The 22,570-nt window shown below is 43.1% G+C and overlaps 1 protein-coding gene across 3 annotated transcripts; it reads right to left on the bottom strand.

Moving 5' to 3' along the window:
• Window positions 1-946: 946 nt before the first annotated feature.
• On the bottom strand, window positions 947-21,321 carry golgb1 (golgin B1). Of its 3 annotated transcripts, none has more exons than XM_086268540.1 (20): window positions 21,203-21,321; window positions 18,725-18,803; window positions 18,408-18,599; window positions 18,205-18,318; window positions 17,847-18,014; window positions 17,646-17,768; window positions 17,058-17,171; window positions 16,142-16,835; window positions 15,986-16,062; window positions 14,002-14,059; window positions 7,713-12,711; window positions 7,219-7,630; window positions 6,907-7,140; window positions 5,992-6,825; window positions 5,684-5,877; window positions 5,211-5,370; window positions 4,036-4,136; window positions 3,872-3,943; window positions 3,216-3,306; window positions 947-3,100 (listed from the first exon to the last, which is right to left on the bottom strand). In XM_086268540.1, exons 2-20 carry the CDS (start codon window positions 18,791-18,793, stop codon window positions 2,963-2,965), a joined length of 8,844 nt encoding a protein of 2,947 aa, XP_086124666.1. In that variant the 5' UTR covers window positions 18,794-18,803; window positions 21,203-21,321; the 3' UTR covers window positions 947-2,962. The 3 variants fall into 3 exon arrangements, with proteins under 3 accessions (XP_086124666.1, XP_086124667.1, XP_086124668.1); XM_086268541.1 differs by having other exon boundaries at window positions 17,847-18,011; XM_086268542.1 differs by lacking the exons at window positions 15,986-16,062; window positions 16,142-16,835; window positions 17,058-17,171; ... (4 more) ...; window positions 18,725-18,803; window positions 21,203-21,321 and adding an exon at window positions 14,256-14,412 and having other exon boundaries at window positions 951-3,100.
• Between the last annotated feature and the right edge of the window lie 1,249 nt (window positions 21,322-22,570).

Genomic DNA, 22,570 nt, shown 5'->3' with positions numbered 1-22,570 from the left:
CACAAGATGGTGCAGTGAGTCAGTGTAACAGGAGGTATGCCACCATCATTCAAGCTCATCTTAGCTCACAGGTGTCGAATTACAGGCCTCAATGGTCGCTGTCCTGCTTGTTTTCCAACTAACCTGCCCTTGTAGCTTCTTATTGGCAAAGCACACCTGATCCAGGTAATCGGCAGCAGGTAGAGCAGGGATATCTCAAAAACAAACAGGATGCTGGCCCTTGAGGACTGGGGTTCAACATGTTTACACATTGTCACAAAGCTCAAATCATCTCACACTTTGTTTTTGAACACTGACAGGGAATTCCGGCTACTCAAATGGTCTCCAGTCACCAGATCTCGAAACAAGAGAAACTTTGGGATGTCTATAATGGATGTACAGCGGACAATTCTGCAGAAACTGTGTCAGTCATGTTTATGTGGACCAAAATCTTTGAGAAATGTTTTCAGCACTTTGTTTAATCTGTGAAATTAATAATTAGGTCAGCTCTGAAGACAAAACAGTTTCCAAACTGGTACCAACAAGGTGTGCCTAATAAAGTGTCCACATTTTACCTTATATATTGTCTAATTGAAGTTTGAGCATTTTTCATATTTAAATGGATAATTGTATTACTTTTAGCGTTTTACTTACTTTTAAAATATTAAAGTCTTCATTATATTCACCTGTTTAAAGAATGTTTTATTTCATGATTTAATTTCTAACTTCTTTAGCTCATTTTTCCATTTAATTGGTCATTTTGACACATATATTCACCTTACAATTCAACTTTAATAAAACATGCATTATTTAAAGCTCCAATATTCAGATGTCTGAAAATGTCCAAAAAAAGAAGCACTGTGAAATATTGGGTCTTTATTCTGTTAGATCCACAAAAGCATCTGTAGACCTACAAGAGAAGCAGATTTTGCTTAAAATTACTGATTAAATAAACTATGTGCATCATTTCTAAGTACCAGAAACAGGTTATTGTTTATTTTGTCTTTTAGTCCCTGACTTATTACAAGAAAAAAAAATGCTAGAGGCAAAAAACTTTCACCCAGACGTCACTTACATTTAAAAATATCTTTATTAAAAGCTGTGATTGTTGTGTCAGCAGTAACAGTGAGTGTATACAGATCCTCCTCCCATAAAGAAAAGCAGTTTTAGTGTTTTATAGATTATGTGGGCATTTCAAAAAGTTACAGTGTGCCACCATTTCTCTCAGCTGGCCTGGACCTGAGCTTCATTTGATCTCTCAGAAGAAGAAGAAGATGATAATGGTCGAGTAAACAGGCTTTCCAATATAATAACCAAATTATTTAGAATCATTTTATGAATGTAAAAGTAAAGAAAGTGATTTAAAACTAACAAAGCCCAAATAAAGGGTAAACCAGGGTAAATTAAAAACCGCCCACTGTCTAACAGGAAAATGGATCCATTCTTGAAGAGACCTGATTCTAAACCACCAACACTTTAATGACACTTTATTATCCTACACAGCCCTTTCAACAGTTATTTACAAATGCAGGTGTGTGTTTAAGGTGTGAAGCAATGTAAAGAGTTTCACCAACACAATGATTAAACAGAGGGTGAGGAGGGTGAGGAGGGTGAGGGTTCCGATATAAGTTATGCTACATCCGGTTAAGTCCATAATATAATGGGACGGATATCATTAGAAATCACAGCAGTCTTCCTCACTGTGGTAACATTGCACCTGAAGGCAACTTCATCTTCATCTGCCATCAAAAGTACAGAGCAAACTGTGAACAATCTAAATCTGCAGCAGAAGCATGGAGTGGGAATCATACTGGACATGTAAGAGGAAAACCCCACACGACGCATGTTCATATGTACAAATATTAATATAATGTCCCATTTAGGAAAAAAGGAAAGAAAGGACAGCATAATACAGGAATGTGTAAGTAACTCAAATTGCACTGCGCTCCATTTTTGTGCATGAAACGAACAGATAAGGAAGAGACTGGACTAGAAGAGCACGCCCTGAACCTCAAGCCATCGTAAAAGAAGAGCCGGCATTTGGAGAAAGAGGCTTAACGCTTTCTGGTGGAGTTAGCTCCACAAAATCCCTGCGTTTACGCTGCAGGCAGTTAGCAATTAACAGGTTACATGTGGTTCATCTGATCAATAAAAACATCTGGTTCTTGGTCACAGCTTTCTTTCTCTCTGGTTGGCTATTAACAGCTCAGAGCTTACAAAACAGAGAGCTGTTATTACACTGTGGGGTTTTTACTACTTACATACAGAGATTTAGATATATATGAGGGGTTTTAATCAGCTGATAGGAAAGTTCCACAACCATTTCACCTTTTCTATAAGTTAGCCTTATTTTAGACTGCATACAGATGCTATAAATGATCAGACAGACATGCCCCTCAATAATGCTTTCGATAATGCTCAGATAAGTGCCCAGATGTGTTTCAACATAGCTTTCGTCTAGAAGGACTTTGGCATCAGTCACTAACTCTGGGATTAGATTTGAGTCATTTCAGAGCCTCTACACTCTTCCAGAAAGCTAAAAAGCACACTTTCCAAAATGTTAAACTTAAAGTGACCCTTTCAGGTTATACTCACAGACTGCATTCTCTTTTACACAAAGCTTATCCACATGTAAAGGCACAAGACGAACACGGTCTCCTAAAACAACTCTGGATCTACTCTTCCCCTAAAACTCTTTATGTGCTGTGGTCCCTTTATTTCTCCTCTGCTTCGGTGCTCAAAAGACACCATTCACACTCAATGTACTAGGACCAAATAGTTATAATCGAAGGTATCCGCTCCCTTTATGAATCTAAATGCTTTGGCTAAAAGGTAAACTTCTGTAAAGTGCAACGTTTGTTTGTTTGTGCCCTTCTTTAATTCATTAATTCCTGTAACAATATAAATCATAGCGATGGTTTGGGTCACATTACAGTTTCTCCCCACGTCTTATCTGTCAGGTTTATTATAAAGGGAGCTGGTTTCAGAGGTATCCACCCAGACACAGCAGCAGCAGGACGTGCACAGTGAGCAGGTAGAGGCTGAGCAGCAGAGGCGTGCGCTGACGGGAGCAGAAGGCCACTCGGAGCATCCGCATCAAACCGGGACCGCCTCTCCGGGTCTGCGAGAGCAGAGGAGAGAGACAAGGTGAAGGGAAACATTGAGCTCGTAAGTCTTTATTATTACGGTTATTAGGGTGACAGATGAGGTGCGGGACAACATTAGCGGCGCCTTACTCGAGTGACAGCTCCTTCCGGCGGCTCGATAAAAACGGCAGTCTCCGAGGAATCCCCGTCCAGTGCAGAGTGCCATTTAGCCTGGCCGTGGCTAATAATAATAAAAACAGAAGTTAGCTGTCATCGCTGTCGATGGAGCAAATTTATCGCAGCTAAAAAAGGAGAGATTCAGATGCAAACGTGCCTTGTTTGCTGATTGCTTGCTGATTCTTAATAACGGCGTCACACAATTAAAAACATGTAACTGAGGCAACATGGAGTATAACCACCTGGACTGACCTAAGCGAATAAGTAAGACTCTCCTGATCCTTCCCTTGATATCAACACTGGGTTGACTCCAAAATTAAATCACTTCATCCCTGATAATGACCTCGACCAGTTAACCTTCTTCTAATAAGCCTATTTAGACACCCTCTTTAGCATCTATGTGCCCCCACATATTTACAAGCTGGCTGGTAAGTTTACCCGTCCTTGCCTGCGATTACACCAAACCAAAACAGGAAACTTAAAGACAAGAGTTGCTAAGAGACACCAGTAAGCACCGCAGAGCTGCAGGGAACTGGTCCATCCTCATATCATCTAGTATAAATATAACATAATGTTCTTATAGCACCTTCAACTTCCAGTATGAGATTATCTCCTACTGAAGTTCCTACCGTTTGATTCGGTCTTGCGTGGCCATCAGCTGTTCCTCGACAGCCATCCTCTGCTGCGTCTCTTCATCCAGTCTGATTTTAAAAAATCAGAAATTAAAAATCAGTGTTCATGCTTCCCAGCCTGCCATATTCACACGTTTCTAAAGGTTTGGATCTCACAGTACCTCCGCTGTAGCTCTTTGACCTCAGCCATGTAGGTGTGGCTCTCGATTAGGCTGCTGCGCTCCTGAGGGGCGCCGGGAGCGCTAGAGAGCACCTCTGCGCCCTGCAGAAGACAACGAATCTACATTTATTCCCCTTGGCATTTGGCTCCAGTGTGACATCCTGATAGATGACTTCATTTTATTGTCAGTTTCTATTTAATTTGTTGTTTCTTTTTTCCTTTTGGTGCTACACACTTTTAATGTACAGCACTTTGGTCAGCTCTGTTGTTTGAAATGTGTTATACAAATAAACCTGACCTTGACTTTTACATGAAGTCTAACATCTCTATTCTGTGGTTTGGCGTTTCCACAGTTTATATTCATGACGTCACATATTTGTCTGACATGTCGATTGTTTTATCCTCCTTTCTGACTTTAATGAGGACCATCATTTACAAAAGAAGCGCACTGTTGTCTTAAAATTTGATACTGGGGCCATAAACCTGTCAGCAAGAGTTAAGAAAAAAAAAAAACACAGGCAAGATAATTAAGTGAGCAATAACGTGATTTTCTCACATGCCCGATTCAGACTTCTATGGGCAATCTTTGCAGAGGTGAGAGTGTTACCTTTGTAAGTGGCAGATATTGTTGCCGTCACATGTTTGTGCATTTTGTGTTAATTCCTTTGCGGTCGTGTTTTTTTATACGCTTATTTGTTTTATATTTGTAGTGGTCAGTTTTTTTACAAATCCAAACATATATTTGCCTTTTATAATATTATTATTAAAAATATTTTATATCTACACAAGCTGACTTTCTGTAACCTGTGGAGTCGCCTCCCGCTGATCATTAGAAAGAAAGCAGGTAATTTGAAACTGGCTTCACTTTTCAGACACAGAAATTACAGCCAGCTTTTACGTACAGTCTGTGTTTATAGTAAAGAAGCATGGAGGGAAATTAACTTATAAATCGTTTTTTAAATAACTAAAGTGCCACACGAATGATTCAAGAAGACAACTTCTGGGAATTTGTGGCAAAGATAAAACAGCCTGAGCTGAAACACTAATAACAAGGCCTCATGAGCAGATCTAGGTGTAAATTTAAAAGGCAACAAGTCAAACACTTTATATTTTAACAATCCCACGGGAATCTATAGCTTTCCCTTTTGAGTCAAAAGCAAATGTCTAGGCGCTTACCTCTCTCTGATAGTGCTCCTGCTGGAGTTTGGGTTTATGCACCCGGGTCTCTTCCAGCATGGCGGTGAGCTGCTTCAGTTGTTGGTCCCTCTCTGACAGCGTGGCGAGAGTCTGCTGCTTCAGCTGCTCCGCTTGAGCCATCAAATCACTGCGTTCAAGCCTGAAAAAGTCAATCAAAATCAATTGGTGCCTTTCTGGGGAGCACTTTATAATAACCATTGTTAATAAATGGGAAACTGGCAGCTAATTCAACTTTAGTTTGAACTTTAATTAAACAGTGAAATGATAGCAGTGGTTACTGATTGGTTAATAATTGTATTATTGTAAAGCTACAAATGATGTTTACAAAACCTGCTTTAAAGAGCATATAAGCACAGAGGCATAAACTATATACACTACAGTTGAATTAAGTCTCCTTTTCTTTAAAATCAACAAAAATCTGAATAAATGCTATTCCGGCTTTGTCGTGTCACCTGAGTGTTTCTATTTCCTGCTTGCCCATTTCCACCATGTTCTCCAGCTGCGTTATGACACCCAGCATGTCTTCGCTCTTCTGCTTCTCCTCAAGCAGCTCCTGGCTGACTTTAATCAGCTCTCCTGCTCCCAGCCGAGCCAGCTCTGACTTCTGCTTCTTCAGCTCAGACTCCTGGGCTTTAAGCTGCTCCAGCTGCACATAAAGAAAAGAAAATCTATGAAAAATATGTTGAAATTCTGTAAAATGTCACCAGAATATAAACTCAAGCATGCCCTATTAATATCTGTCATACTTGGGGTTACTCACCAGCCTCTCCCTGTCATTCTGCAGGGCCTGTAGTGCGTTCTTCAGTCCCCACACTTCTCCAGTGGAGCCTGCAGAGCCGCTGTGTGCTGTGTGGCCCCCTGCCTTGCTCATCTCCTCCAGTTTGTGGCTCAGTTCTTGGACCTTGTTCACTGCCTCGTCCCTGCTGTCCTGGAGGGAAGCCATGGCTTTAGAGAACGACTGATTCTCCTGTCTCAGCTTCTCTGTCACCTCTTTCTCCTCCAGCAGCTTCTGTTCAACAGCCAGCAGGTCTCGGGCCAGCTCCGCCACCCTCTCCTGAGCGCTCTCTGACTCTGTCCGCATCACCCCTCCCTCCCATCGCAGCTCTGCTAGCTCTTTGCTCTTGCTCTCGTGCTCTTTCCTCTCTCTATGTAAAGTCTCTTCCAAAGCCGCCCCCTGCTCTCTTGCTGCCTGCAGCTGCTCCCTAAGCTTCTCAACTTCTGCACCAGGTGCATCCATCACCTGTGATGCAGGCCTCCTCTCAGCTGCCTGACTAAGAGTCTCGCTCTCGACCTTGTGCACCACTTCGGTCTCTTTGACTGTGCTGAGGCTCTTTAACTGACTTTCCAACTCCTCTCGTTCCTTTTCTAAAGATACAATATGCTGCCTCTGGGCTGCCAAAAGCTGTTTGTGTTGGGAGTCCTTCATGCTTAAAACCTGTTTAAGTTCATCTCGATATCCATAAAGCTGAGCAGACAGCTGGGCCCTTTCAGCATACAAGTCGTCTCTCTGGACCAGCAGAGAGCGCAGCTCCTCCTTAAGGCTGTTATTCTCTCCTGCCGCCTCTTGGATTAAACCATCCTTCTCCATCATCACCTGGAACAAAATAAAGATATTATAATGCATGCTAAAACAAGCTCTGTACATCTTAGAGTCTGTACTGTTTTTACACATTACCTGTAAGTGTTTCTCTTCCAGCTGCTTGTACATGTTGAGGACTCTGTCTCTGTCGTCCTGCAGGGAGCCCATTGCCTTTGTGAAAGAGTCCAGCCTGGCTTTTCTGTTGTTGCTCTCTTCCTCAGCTTTTCGCAGCTTTTCCTCCAGATCACGCACTTCTCCTCTTCTCTGCTCGAGCTCCTCCTCAGCTTCTCGTGCCCTGCTGTCGGCCTCTTTCCTTGCCTCGTCTGCAGCCTTAGAAATAGATGACACACGTTAGGAATCTCCAACATTTCTCTCTGAATTTTTCAGTAAATTAAAGTCCATGCATACCTGAGCAACAGCCTGCTCCTGCTCTCCAAGCATTTCCACTTCTCTCCTTTCCTTCTCATTTAACTCAGCCTGTAAGGTCTCTGTCAGCGCTTTGGAGGATCGCAGGTCCGTCTCCAACTGCTCCACATTCAGACAAAGTCGTCTCTCCTCTGCTTCCCTCTCCTGTAGCTCCAACCTGGCCTGTTCGACATCGCCCTGGAGCCTACCCACGGCCTCCTCCAGAGCCTGATGTCTCTGATGAAGACTCTCCATTTCATTTTTCAAGGTGTGAGCTTCACTTTGTGCAGACTCCAATTCAGCTGCGGTTTGCTGAAGCTTCTTCTTCTCCTCCTCCAGAGCAGTTTGGGTCTCTGTGATTTTCTTCCCCTTTTCTTCCAATCTTAGCTGCCAATCCTTGTCTGCTTTCTCTAACCTGAAAAGGACCAACAAACTGGATTATAGGCTAAAATGTAAAAACTCAGTAAAACAGACAAATTCAAAGGGAACATTCTTACCTTTTAACTGTGACTTGCAGTTCCTCTTTCAGTGCTGTTTCTTTCTGAAGCTGTTCCGCGAGGCCTTTGGCACGTGTTTCAGCCTCTCGAACTTCAGCCTCCTTAGCCTGCAGGGCACCATTAAAGCGACTCTCCCACTGCCGGGCCTCGTCCACAACTCGGTCCCGGTCATCTTGCAGGGAGGACATGCAGCGTGAGAAGGCAGCTAACCTGGCCAGAGACTCATCCAGACGAGCCTGCGTCTCCTGGGCTCTTCTCTCAAGGTCTTCTGCTATCTCTCTGGCCTCCAGAGTAGCTTCCTCCTCCTTCTCCCTTTCTCTATAAGCCTCCTCCAGTCTCAGCTCCATCTCCTTCAGCTCAGCCCCCAGCCTGAATCTCACAGAGTCCAGGGTTTCCTCTGCTTCAGCTTTTAGAGCAGCCTCTCTCTGCTGGATGCTCTGTTCAATGGTCTTTTTGGCAGCTAATGCCTCGCTCGCCTGTTTCTGGGCCTCATCTAGTTGGGATTTATTACTAGCAACCTCTGCTTCAGTTCTTTTCAGGTTCTCTAGAGTTTTGGAGGCCTCCAGCTGGGACTTTTCCAGTTTGTTGCAGAGCTCACTGTGACCTATCTGCAGCGCCTTTGCTTCTCTTCCCAATTCGCTGATCCTCTCCTGGTACTGGATGCAGTCTTTCTGCAGTTGACGGACTTCCAGCTGTTTCTCCCTCAGCAGTTCTTCCAGCTGTCGTGCTCTGCTCTGGCTGCCTTCTTTGACCCTCTGAGCAGACCTCAGCTGTTGCTCCAGCTCCCTCTGCTTACCAGACTCTGCTTCGGCCTCAGCTCTTTCCCGCTGGGCCTGCCTCATGTCCTCTTCCAGCCTGGCAGCTCGGTCTTTCTCGCTCCGAGCCTCAGCTTCGAGTTCGGCTCTTTCCCTCTCTAACCTTTCGAGCTCCCGCTGCAGCTCGGTGAGGTGCTCCCGGTTCTCAGCTGCCTCCTGCTGGTAGCCAGCGATGCTTCCATTGAGCTGAGCCAGCTGGTTCATCAGACGCTCCTCCAGATTATCTTTTTCGGCTTCAAGACTTCTGAGGAGTTCTTTGAACTGGGTTTCCCTCTTTGAAGCCTCTTCAATCAGACTCTTTTCTCTTTCTTTGCTCTCTTCAAGGCACTTCTCTAAGGAGACTGAGAGGCTCTCCTTCTCCTTACTCTCCTGGAGATGTCGCTCGAGAGAGGCCAGTTCAGCTTTGAGCTCAGCTTCTCGCTCCTGCCATTGTTCCCGCTCAGTGGTGAAAGCAGCCTCGACCTCCCTCATTTTATTTTCCAGTAGCATCTGAGCTTTTTCACTCATTTCTGCTTTTTCATTTTCTTCGGCAGGTTGCGAATGGGTTTCTTTTGCAGTTGCTGCCACTATTTGGTCATCTTGAATTTCTTCTGGCGTTACTGGTTTTTCTTTGTCCTCATTCTGAATCTCAGCAGGCTCATTTGTCATCGTACTTGCATCTGATTTCTGGGCAGTGACAACCTCTTCCTTTTCTCTCATTTGGGCAAGTTCTTCCCTCAGACCTTCAATCCGCTGCCCTAAAGAGTCTCTTTCTGCCACTGTAGCATGTAGCTCAGCTTTCAAAGCTCTCAGCTCCTCTTGAAGCTGCTCAAGTTCATCCCCAGGAGCTCTGTCTTCTTGTTTTATTGACGGCTTTTCTTGGATCTCTCTGAGCCGCTCGTTCTCTTCCTCCAACTCTAAAATTTTCTGCTGCTTTGTTTTGGCAAACTTTCTCATTTTATCCTTCACTGCACTGACCTCCTTCTGCGCTTCCTCCACTTGTCTTTCAGCTTCCTGCCTTGCCGTCTCACGAGTCCTGACTTTTGCCGCCAGCTCCTGTCTCTCCTGCCTCGCAGCTTCCAGGACTCGTCTCACTCTCTCCGCCTCATCGCTCACATTTTCATAAGATTTGAGAAGTGTCTCGTACTCATCCTTCATGGTCTGAACCTTTTCCTCCCATCCTCTGCATGTTCTGGCCGCTTCTTCTTTTGCCAGCTCCACTTCTCTCTTGCAGGCATCTTTCTCATTGAGTACACCTTCCATTGCCAGCTTGAGGCTCTCGCACGAGGATCCTAAACTTTGGTTCTCCAATAATGTCCGGTCAACCTCTTCAATCAGTCGAACTCTTTCAGCTCTCAGCTTCTCCAGCTCATCTTCAGCAGATTCAATTTTCTGCTGTAGCTCAGCTATAACCTTCTCGGTCGAAGCGAGCTGCTCCTTCTGGGTTTTGTTCTCTTTAAGAGCCTCTTTGCGAGAGATCAGAGCAGCCTGAAGCTTTCGTTGAAGCTGCTGGATCTTCTCCTCGCTGTCTTTGTCCTCTTCTTGCTTCTGTGGAACCTCAACCTCTAACTTGTGTGACTTTTCCTTTTCGGCCTTCAGCTCATCCTGTAATGAAGCTATCAGCTGATCCTTCTGGGCCACTGTATCTTGCATAGAATTTATAAGTATGTTCTGCTCACTCAGCTGCTGACTGAGCTCCATTATCTCGACATTCTTGTTGTCGAGAAACTGCTTGAAGCTGTCGACTTCATCCTGAAGAGCTGCAACTGAAGACGAGGACTCTGCGGCTGCTGCTTTGGCTGCAGCGTCCATTTCTGCTTTTAGGGCTTCAGCGTGAGACTCAGCTTGGCGATACTTCTCTCTGAGGTCATCAACTTCTGCAGAAAGTGCATCAATCTGCCTTTCCTTTTCTCTGAGTGCTTGCAGCTCTTTGCCCACTTCCAATAACTCAGTCTCCTTCTGCAACAGGCTGGCCTGGGTTTCCTGCAGCTGCTTCTCGAGTTCCTCACCTGCTGTCCGTAGAATCTGGATCTCCTCTCTGAGAGTTTTCAGAGAATCCTCCATTTGTTCAGAGAGGACCTCAGACGTAGGCTGACATGGATCGCTGGACTGCGGTTGTGATGAATCAGTCTCAGGTGAAGCAAAATCAACCCAGTCCTCCTGGACCCAAACATTTCCTGAAGGCTTTTCCATGTTTTCCACCCTGTGTTTTGGTTCTTGAGGAGTCGGATCTTCTCTTTCAGCGCTCACCTTTCCTTCTAGTTCTCTCAGTTTAGTGAGAAGAACTTCCTGTTCACTGCTCTGGACCTCAAAACGCTCCATAAGGCCACTGTATTCCTCTTTCTGCTGCTTGAGCTGTTCGCGATGGTGCCGGTCTTTTTCCTTTGCCTTACGGATAGTTTCTTTGCGAGACTCTTGCACCTCTTGAAGCTTCTTCTGCAGCGTTTCACACTCTGCTTCGAGATACGTCACCTGAGATTGTAATGCGGTTGTTTCAGGAGAAATCTCAGCTTCTTCACTTAGCTTTCTATTCAAAGCCAGAGTCTCAGCGAGAACTTGGTCCTGCTTTGTTATTTTTTGCTCAAGACTCTCAACTGCCTCCTCTTTGGATCTTAAAGCTTGCTCGAGCTCCACAAGTTTTACCTCCATCTCCTCAATCTTGTGTCCTTCTGACTTTTCAGGAATTTCTCCCGTTGCTGCCTCATCCCTCTCGCTCCATTTCTTCGCTTCTGCCTCAAAGTCAGCAACCTTCTTCATGAGCTCTTTTCTCTGCACAAGTGCTGCCTGCAGCTTCTTCTTTGTGTTTGTCAGCTGCTTTTCCATGACTTCTTTCTCCTGCCGTAAGCAAGCAACTTCATCATCTACAAGGACAGCTGAGTCTTCAGTGGTCTCTTGCTGTTTCTCCTCCTCTTTAACCTTCTGAAGTTCTTCCATCTTCTCCTTCAGTTTGTTCATCTCGCTGTCAATCTGGAACTTCTCTTCTTCTGCTTGAAGGAGTCTAGCAGACATGCTGTCATTGAGCTCCAGCATCTCCTGCTCTTTCTGATTGAGACGAAGCTGTAGCTCGCTAATCTCAGAGTCCTTCTTTGACAAAGACTCAGTGTTGAGATCTGATGTCTGGGAGTATTCCAACATGCTGCTTTCCATGTCTTGAAGCCTCCTCTCCAGCTCAGAGGCGAGGAGTTCTCTTTCCTCTAGCTGAGTGCTGAGCATCCTAACCTGACCCTCCTGCTCAGAGAGAGCATGTTGGGCCGTTTCCAGAGCTGTCTGCAAAGCCTGAAGTCGGTCTTCCTTGGTTTTATTCTCAGTGTTTAAAATGTCTATCTGTTCTTCAAGAAGCTGAAATTCAACGCTCTGCTTCTTCGCTACAGAGCTGCTTTCCTGGGAATGTTTATCTAGCTCCTCTCTGGCTGAACCGAGCTCCTCTGCTAAACTCGCAGCCTTGGACTCAGCCTCTTCTTTAGCAGCACTTAGGGATTCTGTTTCCTCTTCCAGACTCTTTATTTTCTCCTGTGACTCTGCAGCTGTCTCTCTGAGCCTCTGCAGCTCAGCCAAAAGTTCACTGTACCTCTTTTGGAGCTCCTCAGCTAAGGCTTGAGCGAAGACCTGGCCAGAGTGAGCACTGGCTTCATGGGACAAGGAGGAAGAACTCTGCTGACTTACATGAACCTGAACTGTCTCTCTGATGACGACAGATGAGGACTCGACTTGAACCGTGGTGGTTTCTTGCTCCATGCCTGTCGCCACCCACGACTGACCAAAGTCCTGGACGATGGAGGGCCATTCTTGACCTCCATCTTGATTCACAGCTTCCAGGAGTGTCCAGCTGCTGTGAGCCACCTCTGAATCACTACTGGCGACCATTTCATCGGATGAGGTGCCTTTGGATTCCTCTGGGGAATCTGACTGGTTTCCTATTAGCTCTGGACTGCTCTGATTCTCAGCAGAAATGGAGAGAACAGAGGTGTCCTCAGCAACTAAAGTGCTCTCTTCTTCTTGGGTGTCTGCCATGAAGTCAGAAAGGGCTGCAGAGCTATCGAGGGGAGCCGTAACAGCATCCTCAACCTGATCTGGGGTCTGATCACAGTTTTCATTTGGTGAAAGCTCACTTAAGCTTTGCTTATTAGCAAGTATGAGGGATTCTCGCAAAACAACCAGCTCGTTGTCTTTTTCCAGCAGCTGCTGTTCCAGGGCCAGTATGTGTGCTGTGAGATAAAATTAAATAGGAAACGAATGATAAGAATGATCTAAAATAAGCAGTACCAAATCAAAAACAAATGCAAGTGCAGTCTAAAAACAAACACCCAAAGAGGGTGTGTGCTGCTGCAATACGATATTGTTCAAAGTTCACATAGATAATTTGGCATTCAGAAAACGAATATATAACCTGACAAATAAAGCCAAAGAACATTTTTATGATCTTAGCTTGTCTGGTCCAGGAGTGTGAAACATACAGTTGGCGGCAAAGGAACAGAAAGTTCACTGGATGTCTGTGCAAAGTGTTTAACTTACAGAAAATGGATCAAGTTGTTAAAAATGGATCGAGTTCTGAGAACGGTTGTCAGGAATTTTAAATTTAGTTAAACCTGAGGTCTGAATTATTGTCGGTTTTACAGCTTCCTTATTGCTCTGTCACACCAAAGTAGGGTGGACAAGCAGAAGATCAGCACTGACGCCTTTCTTTGATTTACAACAGCAGGTTTTATTTGTCACAATGGCAGACTGAATGTGAAAAACACACACTGCTGAAATTATAAACACTTACCAAATATGAGTAGATTAAAATAAAACGATTTTTTAATAAAATTTTTCTTATGAACTTTTCAAAGACTTTGTAATGTAAATATTAAGGATTTTACAGTGCACTTCTTTACATTTAAAGAAAAGCAGGTGGTTTATGCTCAGCCTTCCTGAGATCAAAATGTGTTGGATGTCACCGTGATTGAAGAAAAACTGTACGTATATAATCAGCATACAAAAATAAATAATAATAATAATAATGATAAAGATCATTTGTGTCTAAAAGCAATGAGTATACAGAATAATAAAATGCTGTGATGTATTTCTATAGTTCTACTGTAGTTTTATAGATGTATATTTATGAATGTGGGATGATATTTTTATTATTAATTTATTCTATCTGTAAGTGGGACTCTTGCAGTGAAACATGACTCACAGAATAAAAGTAGAGACACCTTCACTCTAAAGAAAATCCACTCTGATTTCACCTTCATTATATTTTTTTAATAAATTAGGAAAAATTAATTTAGTCAAACGATTTTAAAAGCAACAGAATTCAACCTTATCTAATGGTTTAAATTAGGACCTGAATGTCATTCTCATTCCTAAATGGACTGCCCTCATAAAGACAAACAAATATGGAAGCCTTCTGTTAAACTCTGGAATCTCAAAGAAATATTTTATACAGATTTTAACTTCCTGTTCGATTCTGTCTCCAAATAATGAGTGCATTTATTTTAGGAATCATACCGTACCTTTTTCAGCTTCAGATGAATGGTGTGTTGGTTCAGCCGCTTCTTGTCTCTCCGACATCTAAAAGAACAACAACAAAAAAAGCGACAAGTTTAAAGACATCCTGCAAACTACAACGGTGCAAAAAAAGGACTTCAACAAAGAAACCACAATGACATTTCACATTACACAAAAAGCAGAAAGCTAGTGGATAAGGATTTTGACATTCACCCAGTCCACAGGTAAATGTCATTTTTTGTGTTTACACTACTCTTACCAGTGTTGTGACTTTAAACTAAGTTTGAAAGGATGCAGGAGAAGACTTCTTGTTGTGCTTTGAACTTGATGATCATATGTTTTTCTAATCTTTTCAAAATAAAAGTGAAAGGTGCTTAAACAAAGCTAAAACCATTCAACAATATAACTAAATAGAAATCAGACCAATAAAGTATATAAAGCATATAAAACATTAAAATATTAGTAAAAACTGATACAGAAACCCTCCAAGGCTGCTCGTCTAGTTTAAATCTCTATCAGCAGCAGGCTGTATGTTGGTCGGGTCAGTCGGTCTGACCATCAGATCAGCCCAGGAGGGATTAGACGATATTCCTAACACAGACATGAAGTATTGTCTGTCTGCTGTCCTGTCTGAGTCTGACAGAGATCACCTGTCCAGACTGAAGCTGTGACCTGGACTGGGAGTAGCTGATAAAACCAGTTTGACCGTCCCGATCTCAAAACAAAGGTTGACTTTGTTGACGGATGGCAAAACGTACAAATGACACGTCTACATCTGCAGAAGTACTTATACTCAGCTACCAGTCTCACACTTTTTCTAATAATAAACACAGAGATGCCATAAAAGAACCGCAGGACAAAGACACTAAGAAACTCAGGCCGAAGCTCCGTAGAGATGATAAAGCTTTCATGTCATCACAGAGCTTATTTGGGACTGCTTTGTGATGTGTATCTCTAGTGAACCAGGCTGCTTATATCCTGTGTTAAACAAACAGGTAAGTATTTGCAAGATTTAAGCCCTCTATTTTAGGACACCATTTATACCACCCAGTCTTTCTGAGTAGTAGCTGTAAGTTTTGCCCTTTGAAAATGAAAAACACCCTTGTGTCCCTCCCTCCTGGGTGTGCGCCATTTTGCTGGCTGTGGGTCACAACCAATTTATTTGCATACTGAGATCGGTTTGCAATGCATTCAGAAAGGACACGTCGAGCACTGTAGCATCTCTGGAGTAACAGGTAACTGCAATTGCTTACCCATACAGCCTAACCAAGCTAGCTAGCATTAGCTGGTAGTTTAGCACTCCACTATTATGGTCACTCCTAGCTCCAAAAAAACTCCCAACATGGGAAAGGACAAAATACTAACCAAGTCCACGCACAGATGAGTGACACTGTGACTACATTGTTCTTTTAAATACAGCCTATAGCTATTACTACTACTACTGAGTTCCATTTTCAGTTAAGCACCACTTCACAAAAACACTCATCTAAATGACATTTATGCTGTCAGGCAGGTGCAGGTGGGAAATTAATTTTCCCTCATGAAAAGCTGGGACTGGTGTGGAGAGCCTCAAGATAATAAAGATGAAATTAATAATGAGAAGTATTGTTGCGTTCACCTTACTGGTGTAAGATAAGATAAGATAAGACAACTCTTTATTGTCATTGCACAGTCATACCTAGTACAATAGTACAACAAAATTGGTAACTGTCCCACGTCGGCACTACGCACAACTAAAAACAACACAACAACTTAAACTTTTTTAAGAAAGGTATGAGCAAAGGAATGACTTCATAAATAAAATAAGTGTAGCGGTCAACCCCCTGTAATATTATAGAGAATCCCAATGATCAATTATGATGCCATATGAACAAGAACTAGGCAACAGTGGGAATAACAAACAAAGGTTTAAGTGAGCCAGGGTCAAGCAGGGCCACAACTGTCAGACTTCAGCAGGTTTAAAAGTTGCTTCTGTACTTTTGTACTCACCGTTACAATTTGCTGCTCCAGCTGCTGTATCTTAGTGTTGGTCTCCTCCTGTTCTGTAGTTTTTCTTTCAAGTTGTTCTGAAAATAAGATGTTTGTATTAGTAAAAAGATTCATTCACAGAATCCCACAAACAGACGTCAAGATAAGCACTCATACCCTGCAGAGTTTCCATGCTGTGAGTGAGGTGGGCACATTGTTCCTCACTTGCACTGCATTTGTCTTTCAGTCTCGTCATTTGTGCTTCGATGGAGTGCACGGTGCCCAGGAGATGAGACCGGTCAACGGGGACAGGGATCTCCTCGGTCACATTTTCTTCAGCCAGAGAATGTAGAAGCTTCCAGATTTCAGTGAAGAGCTCGCCCTTCTTCTGCATATCTTCCTGCTCTTCCCTGAGGGAAGCAAGTTCTTTCTCCAATTTTTCCACTTCAGATTTCTCCCTCTCCGAGGCGTCCTGCCTGGCGTGGACAGCTGCAGACTCTGCCTCTGTCACTGACGAAAGCTCCCCTTCAAGCCGAGCGATTTCCACCCTGTCTCTCTCACTTGTTTGTGTGGCTACAAGCTCAGCTTCTTTCATCACAGTTAGCTCTGCCTGCAATCTGGCGACTTCCATCTTCTCCTTCTCCAGCGCCTCCTGACTCGCACGCTCTGCTTCTCTCACGGAGGCCAGCTCGCTCTCCTGCTTCACCACCTCCATTCTCTCTCTTTCCAGGGCCTCCAGGCTGGCTCGAAGACCCGCGAGTTCTGCATCAGCCCTGCTCGCCTGTTCGGCCCACTGCTGCTTCTCCTCCTCCCTCAGCTTGGCGGCCTCCGCCAGCTCCTGCTCCATCTGCCGGAACTGACCAGTCAGGATCTGAGGAGAACAAAAAAGACTGTATGAGTGGGTGTTTTTTATCTAGCTCAGAGAAACAACGTATAATAATAACAACTTGTCATCAAAATGTAGGGCGTGTCTTTGTTTGATCATCTTTTTATCATGCGCAAATAACTGCTATAATGTAGAACAGCGTCAAAACCAACAAGCTTTAAGCAGGCAAACAATCATATCAGCTATCTAATCAAACAGGATCTGTACCTGTTTCTGCTGATCAGCACTGCTCACTTCCTGCTGCAGCATTTCCAGCTCTCCTGCACGAGACATCAGGGCCTCTTCGAGCTCCTCACAGCGCTGCTGAGCTGCATGCAGGGCCTGAGGAAAACACCATAAAAACAGGCAGCGTGTAACGCACCGTCAATGTATATGTGAAGGGTGGAAACTATGGTGCACTTTCACTGCTTCACAAACTGAAACTGTTTGTGTGTTTATGACCCTAAGGTTGATTGTAGTTCATTGACACTTTTAGGAGCAAAGGTCCCCCCTTTTCCCCTGATAAACCATTTAATGATGCATCATTCTTATGCCACATGGATGATTTTGGGCTACAAAAATTAAATTAGACCTCAGAAACAGTAGCAGCTATGTCAGATTTCACATAAGCCACTATTTGTATTGCAATTTGTATGGAACAAATACAATATTTCAGGGTTTCTGTACCGTTTTAAACACTTAATACAAAGTTAAACAACAGTACATCTAGTACAGGTGGAATCAGTCAGCTAGTAATGAAGAAACCACAGCCTAATTTGTTACTTATGCTAGAGAAATAAACTGACAATCTTTTACCTTCTGAAGCTTGCCCTCATCCTGAGACTGCATTGTTGCCTTCAGCAGCTCCTCTTCATGTTTCTGAATCTGTTCCTGGAAACGCACGTCCTTCTCACAGACCACCGCCTGCAGTTTCTGCAGCTGAAAGTAAAGGAACCCATTCAGAGATAGCACTAGTAGTAATTTTAAAGGTCTACATCCACAGATATTCTGCATCACCTGTTCAGCATGGGCAGCCTCCTTCTCTTGTAGCAGCTGCTCAGAAGCCAGAAGTCGCTCTTCAAGCTCCCGGCTCCTGGCTTCCTCCTCGCTCAGCTTCTTCTTCAGCTCCTGGAGCTCCTCTTCGACTGCAGCGCCGGCTCCAGTGAAAGAGCTGTCTGGACTCTGCTGCAGACAGAACAGATGCTCAAGTCAGATCAAATCAAAGGACATGAGCTTTACTGCTGGTGTGTGGTTAACCACCTGCGTGTCCTTGTCTACACAAACAACAAATCAATTAATGTCCTTTTTTTTTTGCATTAGACCCAATGGTGTTAGCTGCCTTCGCTTCACAACTTTTAACTGCACTAAAACTCACTGTTGTGCCTTCTTGTCCTTTTAGCTCAGTTATCTGTTTTGTGAGTGACGCCATCTTGGCTTTGGCCTGCAGCTTGAGTTTGGTGAAACGGGCCTCAGCTTCCTCTCTCTCGTTCTGTAACGTGAAGCAAAATAACACTCAAAATATGACAGTCAAAGTATGAAGGATCACCCACAAGCACAAACACACAAAGGTTTACTTACCTTAAGCTGAGCATCTTTGTTGGTCAGCTCAGTGTCCTTTTGGAGGAGCTGGGTATCTTTGTCTCGGATGAGCTCCTTCAGTTGGACCACCAGTTGTTCCAGGTGGGCCAGCCTCTCCATGGCCTCCTCAGGTACCTCTGACCCCATTGGAGCCTGACCGTCATCAGAAGGGAGCTGAGGCACTAGCGTGCCCTGTAAAAGGAGTAATTAAAGCTCTGATTCTTCAACATAAGGTTTACACCTTTAAATACCAGGGACACTGCTGGCTCAAAATCTCTTCATTATTGGCTGTTAAAATTTATCTGATGCTCTCTCACCTGCTGTTCTCCATCTTGGCCCTCCTCTCCAGAGAGCTCCTGGAGGACTGTGGCCAGACGGCTTAACATAAAGATGGCACTGTGAAAGTAAAAAAATAAATAAAGAAAAAGAAAGAAAAAGAAATCATGGGTTTCAGTCTAGATGAACCTCTAATGCATAAATTATGTCCCGTACTGATATGTGACAAATTTTATATGCAGCAGATATAAAAACTGTACACACCCCTGTCAAAATGCCAGGTTTTTATGATGTTAAAAATATGAGACTACCATAAAAAAATGAAATGTAGAATAAACTGGTTGCATATCTGTGCACACCCTCACACTAATATTTTGTTAAAGCATTCAGTCTTCTTTTGTCCACACTTCCCTTCAATTTAAGAGCCTGTTTAACCACAACCCAAAAGGTACACTTGGTGCAAAACCAGCACTTTGTATCACCAACAGAATGCCATACCCATGGTGAAGCATGGTGGAGGCAGTATCATACTTTGGGTTGCTTTTCTGCAGCTGGAACTGGGGCTTTAGTCAGTGTGGAGGGAATTATGAACAGTTCAAAATACCAGTCACTTTTGCCCTAAAACCTTCAGGTGTCTGCTAGAATTCTGAAGATAAAGGGATTTTAACTTTCAACACAACCATGGAGACAATTATACATCCATGTCAACTAAAGAATGAGCTCATCACAAGAAAATAGAAGTTTTCAAATGGTCCAGCTAGATCCCAGACCTAAATCCAAAGGAAAATCTGTGGGGTGACCTCAAGAGGGCTGTCCACAAGAGATGCCCTCACAATCTGACACCTTTGGAGCGCTTTTGTAAAGAAGAGTGAGGAAGTGCTATAACAGATTTGTTTGTTTTTCATTTGAATTGTACAGGTGATCACATTAAAGGTTGGAAAAATAATTTATTCCTGTAAAATTTATGTATCCCATCAAATGTGGTGGAAATTATAACACTTTCTGTGAAGGCATGAATACAAACATATTGATTTTCCTTTGTGTGCACAGGCAGGCAGTGGAAAGAGGCGTGTTTGAGAGTAAAGGTCAAAACTTGGAGGTAGCAGGTTATGAATTATCCCGTCACACAAAGGCACTGCTGTCATTAATTGTATAAAATGTTCTGAGGTTTGGCTGAGAGTTCTTCAGCCAAAACGAGCAGGAAATTTTAAAAATATTGAGATGAGATGGCCTTTATTAGTCCCAGAGAAGGAAAATTCACATTGTTGCAGAAGCAAAGTAGACAAATTTGTTTAATCATCTGCAGCTCTGACAGCAGGTCAAATGTCTTTCTTAAGCTTTACAAAAGCAATTAAAGTGCCACTAACTGCAAACAGGTTGTTTTGTCAGATTTATCAAACTTTTTCAAAGATGTATGCCAAAAAACAAACAAACAAAAAAAGCCAAAAATCTCTTCAGTTTTTAGCTTAACACCACTTAGTATCATAGCAAAACGGGTAACTTTTTTTTTAAATATATATATAGCTCCTACACAAATCTTGTTGTCAACCAATATAAGCAAACATATTAGATACAACAAATCAAAGTGTATGCTTTCATGACAATATGGTGGTGCCGTAGTGTTTTTATATGCTGTGCCAGTCAGTAATTTGTTTTGTTTTTTATAGAAGCAAAATGCTGGGAATTTTCAAGTTTTTCCCACTTGGCTTTGTAGATCCCCTCACGCCCATTCCGATAGTTTTAGCAATTTCCCTCCAGGAAGTTGCTGAGATTGGTCAGTCGTTATCTTTATACTATTATCTCAATTATTATTCCTAGGCGATGTTTGTTATTCTCCCACTGCGGAAATGCTTAGGAGGGTACTTAGGAGGGTACTGAACAGACCAATCACAGCAGATGCGGGCTACGACGACGGGTCGTTTCGTTTTAGTTCTAGGGAGGTGTGCGCTGTATAAGTTGGTCTGCCCCCCCATTGAGGTCCAAAGAAGAAAAACAAAAACTAGGTTAAGTCGTCGTTTAGGTCGTTGGATTTCGCAGAAGTTTGCGGTTGCGACGTATTTTTCTGTGTATATTTCCCCCCGAAGCATAAATTCCTACTAAGTTCTCCGAGCTGGAGCGGACAGAGCCGAATCTCTCCGAACCTACTGGACTCTCCACTGCGGCTGCGTCACTCTTTTTGAGAACAGCAAAGATTATAAGCTAGCTAACGCGAAAATGGACGGGAACACTTTCCGAGCGGCTGGATGCTGATGTTTTCAGAAACCAGCAAATACATCTGAAGATGAGGAGACGGCGCCGTGAACAGGATGCTCTGTGAAAACATCCGTTTATTGCGGCCGTAGTTTCCACGATACGGTAACAAGTTAGCTGGAGCTCTCGGCTAGCCGACGCTGATAACAGGTAAATAAGGACAGCGTCTTTTAAAGCGGCTTCGCAGAGTTTCGCTCTTCTGTGCATGACAGCTCTGTTATGTAGCCCAGTCAGGGGTGGGCTTTTAAAAGAAAACACTTTTGACTCACCTGTACGAGTGCTTTCCAGGTAAATGTGTCTGGTTTTTATTTGATATATTTCCTCGGATGGATTTCAGAGCAGAGCCACATCACCAAACATTCCCGGAAACAAAACTTCCTCTGCTCTGATTGGACGACCGGGAGCTACGTGTGTAAGGGACTGTGTGCAAATTTACAAGCGCCTACTGCTCGTCGGGGAGTATCTACATAAACATATACACTAAGAAAACGAAGACTGGTATTTAAAAAAATCATATCTGTTTGTAGAGCAATACAGAGCAAATTATAATAATGGTAAGGCATGATCAAAGAGTCCACCTGCTCATCAACCATTGCAAGCAGTTGGGGAGGAGCCTTCTGCTGCTGGCACACTACACCACAGTGTTTGTGGCATTTGCTGGACGCTCAGTGCAGTGGATGGTGGATGCAGTGAAGTGGACAAGCCTGTTTGCACACTACACGGTGGCAGTTTTTGACTCCATCTACAGACACTTGCACTGGAAGAAGAGGAAAAGCATCCATGGTGTGGCCAGAGAGATCTGCCCGGACTCTGATGTGCGACCACAGTGATTTATTCATCTGTTATAACTGTGTCCAACCATGTTACATGGGCAGTAGACCTAGAGAGGACACTGTAAATGAATATGAAGCTGAACAAAGAGTGAAGATAATGCCTTACTGACGCTTTTTTACCTTTTTAAGCTTTTAAAATGTAGTTTATTTTGTAACATACGTCTGTTGATGTATGTGTGGATAAATATCCATGTTTCGGAGAAGCTCTTCCAAACTATTGGAAGCTCAATATCCAGGCCAGTCATCCGTTATACCTTCTGTCGCAGGGTAATGAAAGCTAATGCAAATCTGCAGGAAGAACACTTTTTTTTTAGTTTAACCTTTCTTGTAATGATGCTTTAAAATGATCCCCAAATGAATTTATATATATATATATATATATATATATATAATTTATTTATTTTTTATTTAAAAGAAGTTTAAACACTAACATGTAGAGTATATATCTGTTATGTCTTTTTATGACCTTTACAAGAATATGCTGTTAAAATTAAAATGCACTCATAGCTGCAGAACACAACATATGTATGCTTTTGAGTTTGACTGCAAAATCATTGTAACAAAGCACTGATGTTTAATTTCATATGAAAGCACTTAGACACGAATGTCATTTTATTTTCTGTGTTTTGATATAATAATACACTAACTTTAACTGTAACGCCTTGTTGGCATTAATCTGTGGTATCCAAATAAACTTCTCTAATGAGATCATTTGTAGTAACCTTCTAATTCTGGTTCATTTTTTTAAAAAATCCACAGAAAAGCTGATGCTGTTGAAGCTTTTTTTTTTTCTTGATTAAAAAT

This window comes from Aulonocara sp. 'chitande type north' Nkhata Bay, linkage group LG17 (assembly GCF_057382095.1).
Source record: "Aulonocara sp. 'chitande type north' Nkhata Bay isolate Kocher_YH1m ecotype deep benthic linkage group LG17, A_spYH_male_GT1.1, whole genome shotgun sequence".
NCBI lineage: Eukaryota > Metazoa > Chordata > Actinopteri > Cichliformes > Cichlidae > Aulonocara > Aulonocara sp. 'chitande type north' Nkhata Bay.
The sequence above is the reverse complement of the archived record's forward strand: the minus strand, read 5'-3'. Positions and strand labels throughout refer to the sequence as shown.

Excerpts from the sequence above, each read along its gene's own strand:
- golgb1 (XM_086268540.1), bottom strand. The coding sequence starts at position 18,793 with ATGTTAAGCCGTCTGGCCACAGTCCTCCAGGAGCTCTCTGGAGAGGAG. Across the intron at positions 6,826-6,906 it reads TGGAAGAGAAACACTTACAG|GTGATGATGGAGAAGGATGG; the intron begins GTAATGTGTAAA and ends ATTTTGTTCCAG. Across the intron at positions 3,307-3,871 it reads ACGCAAGACCGAATCAAACG|CCACGGCCAGGCTAAATGGC; the intron begins GTAGGAACTTCA and ends TATTATTATTAG.